Raw genomic sequence first — 1177 nt, forward strand, 5'->3', positions numbered from 1 at the left:
ATTACAGAGCGGGGAGGGGAAGGGCGCTAGTCACAGTTTATGTGGCGCTGGGTTTCGAACCTAAGACTTAGAGCATGCTCAGCAAGCTCTTCACCGACTGAGCCACAGCCTCTGCCCTCGGGGTTAGTTTTAATCCCTTTTAAAAGTTTTTAGCCTCTGGCCAGTAGATGGCGCTCGAGCGCGCCCAACGCTAGACACCCGGACGTGCTCTTTTGTCACACTTCCGCCCCTACTTCCGCTTCCGAGAGGTGGAGGGGACGTCAGTTCCGGGAGCTCCGCGTGGACGGACGTGTTCTCCTCCAGCATGGCCGGGTTAGCGGGCTCCGCGAAGGCGACGCTGGCCTTGAACCCGCAGGAAGACTCGCAGTTTGAGAAGGGTCTGACGCACATCCAGCAGCGCGCGAAGAAGGTGAGCGGCGGGGCGGCCGGGCTGCCTCGGGAGCCGACCTCGCACGGGGCGGGGCGGGAAGCGGTGCGAGGTTTGGCCCTTTGGGCTCTACGGGAAGACGGAGGGGCGCCACGTGCGGGAGGGACCATGCACCTCCACGTCTCAGGACGTGCTAAAGCTGCTTTGGCCCGCCGAGCGAGGGTTCACGGTCTACCGCAGCGTTTGGAAGGTGTGTGTTGGGTCCCCTTACCTTACCGTGCAGGATAGACAGACATCCGGGAGCCCACGTCCTGGGAGGATCAAGAGTCAGAGAACGGCTCGGGCTCGGGGTTCACGATAGAGCTTCGCCAAGCTCTGCTCGCAGACAGTGTCCCTGATGGCAGGTTAGATTCCCTTTGGTTTTCAGCGTGGGGTGCACGGGCGAGGACGGCAGCTTTTTTTGTTGTTGTTGTCGTCCTGGGGATCTTTGGGGAGGGTCGTTTTTGTTACAGTGTCAGTTACAGTGGGGTTTATTGTAGCCCAGGCTAGCCTCACATTTGCCGTGCAATCGAGCTCTTGAACCCCTATATCCACTTCATGAATACGGGTGTAGGTCCCCCTGTACCCTACCTGATGAGAAACAAGTCCTTCTTTTGTAGGGTAATCGTGTGGTGAGAGAGTGCTGTCTACACGGTGAAGGTTAACAACCGGAAACAATTAAGATTCAGTGTAATAAGCTGCCATCTGCATTCGGAGTTGAAGTCTTGGGTTCAGAGTGGCAATGACAGACTTTTTTTTTTTTTTTTTTTT

At 56.8% G+C, this 1177-nt stretch overlaps 1 protein-coding gene across 1 annotated transcript in view; it reads left to right on the forward strand.

Moving 5' to 3' along the window:
• Positions 1–233: 233 nt before the first annotated feature.
• Positions 234–1177, forward strand: part of Nifk (nucleolar protein interacting with the FHA domain of MKI67) — a 12470-nt gene continuing 11526 nt past the window's right edge. The window contains exon 1 of the mRNA XM_031380121.1: positions 234–409. Coding sequence (XP_031235981.1) covers positions 305–409 — 105 coding nt within the window. The 5' untranslated portion in view covers positions 234–304. The remainder of the gene's footprint in view (positions 410–1177) is intronic.

The sequence above is a fragment of the Mastomys coucha genome, unplaced genomic scaffold, assembly GCF_008632895.1.
Source record: "Mastomys coucha isolate ucsf_1 unplaced genomic scaffold, UCSF_Mcou_1 pScaffold1, whole genome shotgun sequence".
Classification (NCBI taxonomy): Eukaryota; Metazoa; Chordata; class Mammalia; order Rodentia; family Muridae; genus Mastomys; species Mastomys coucha.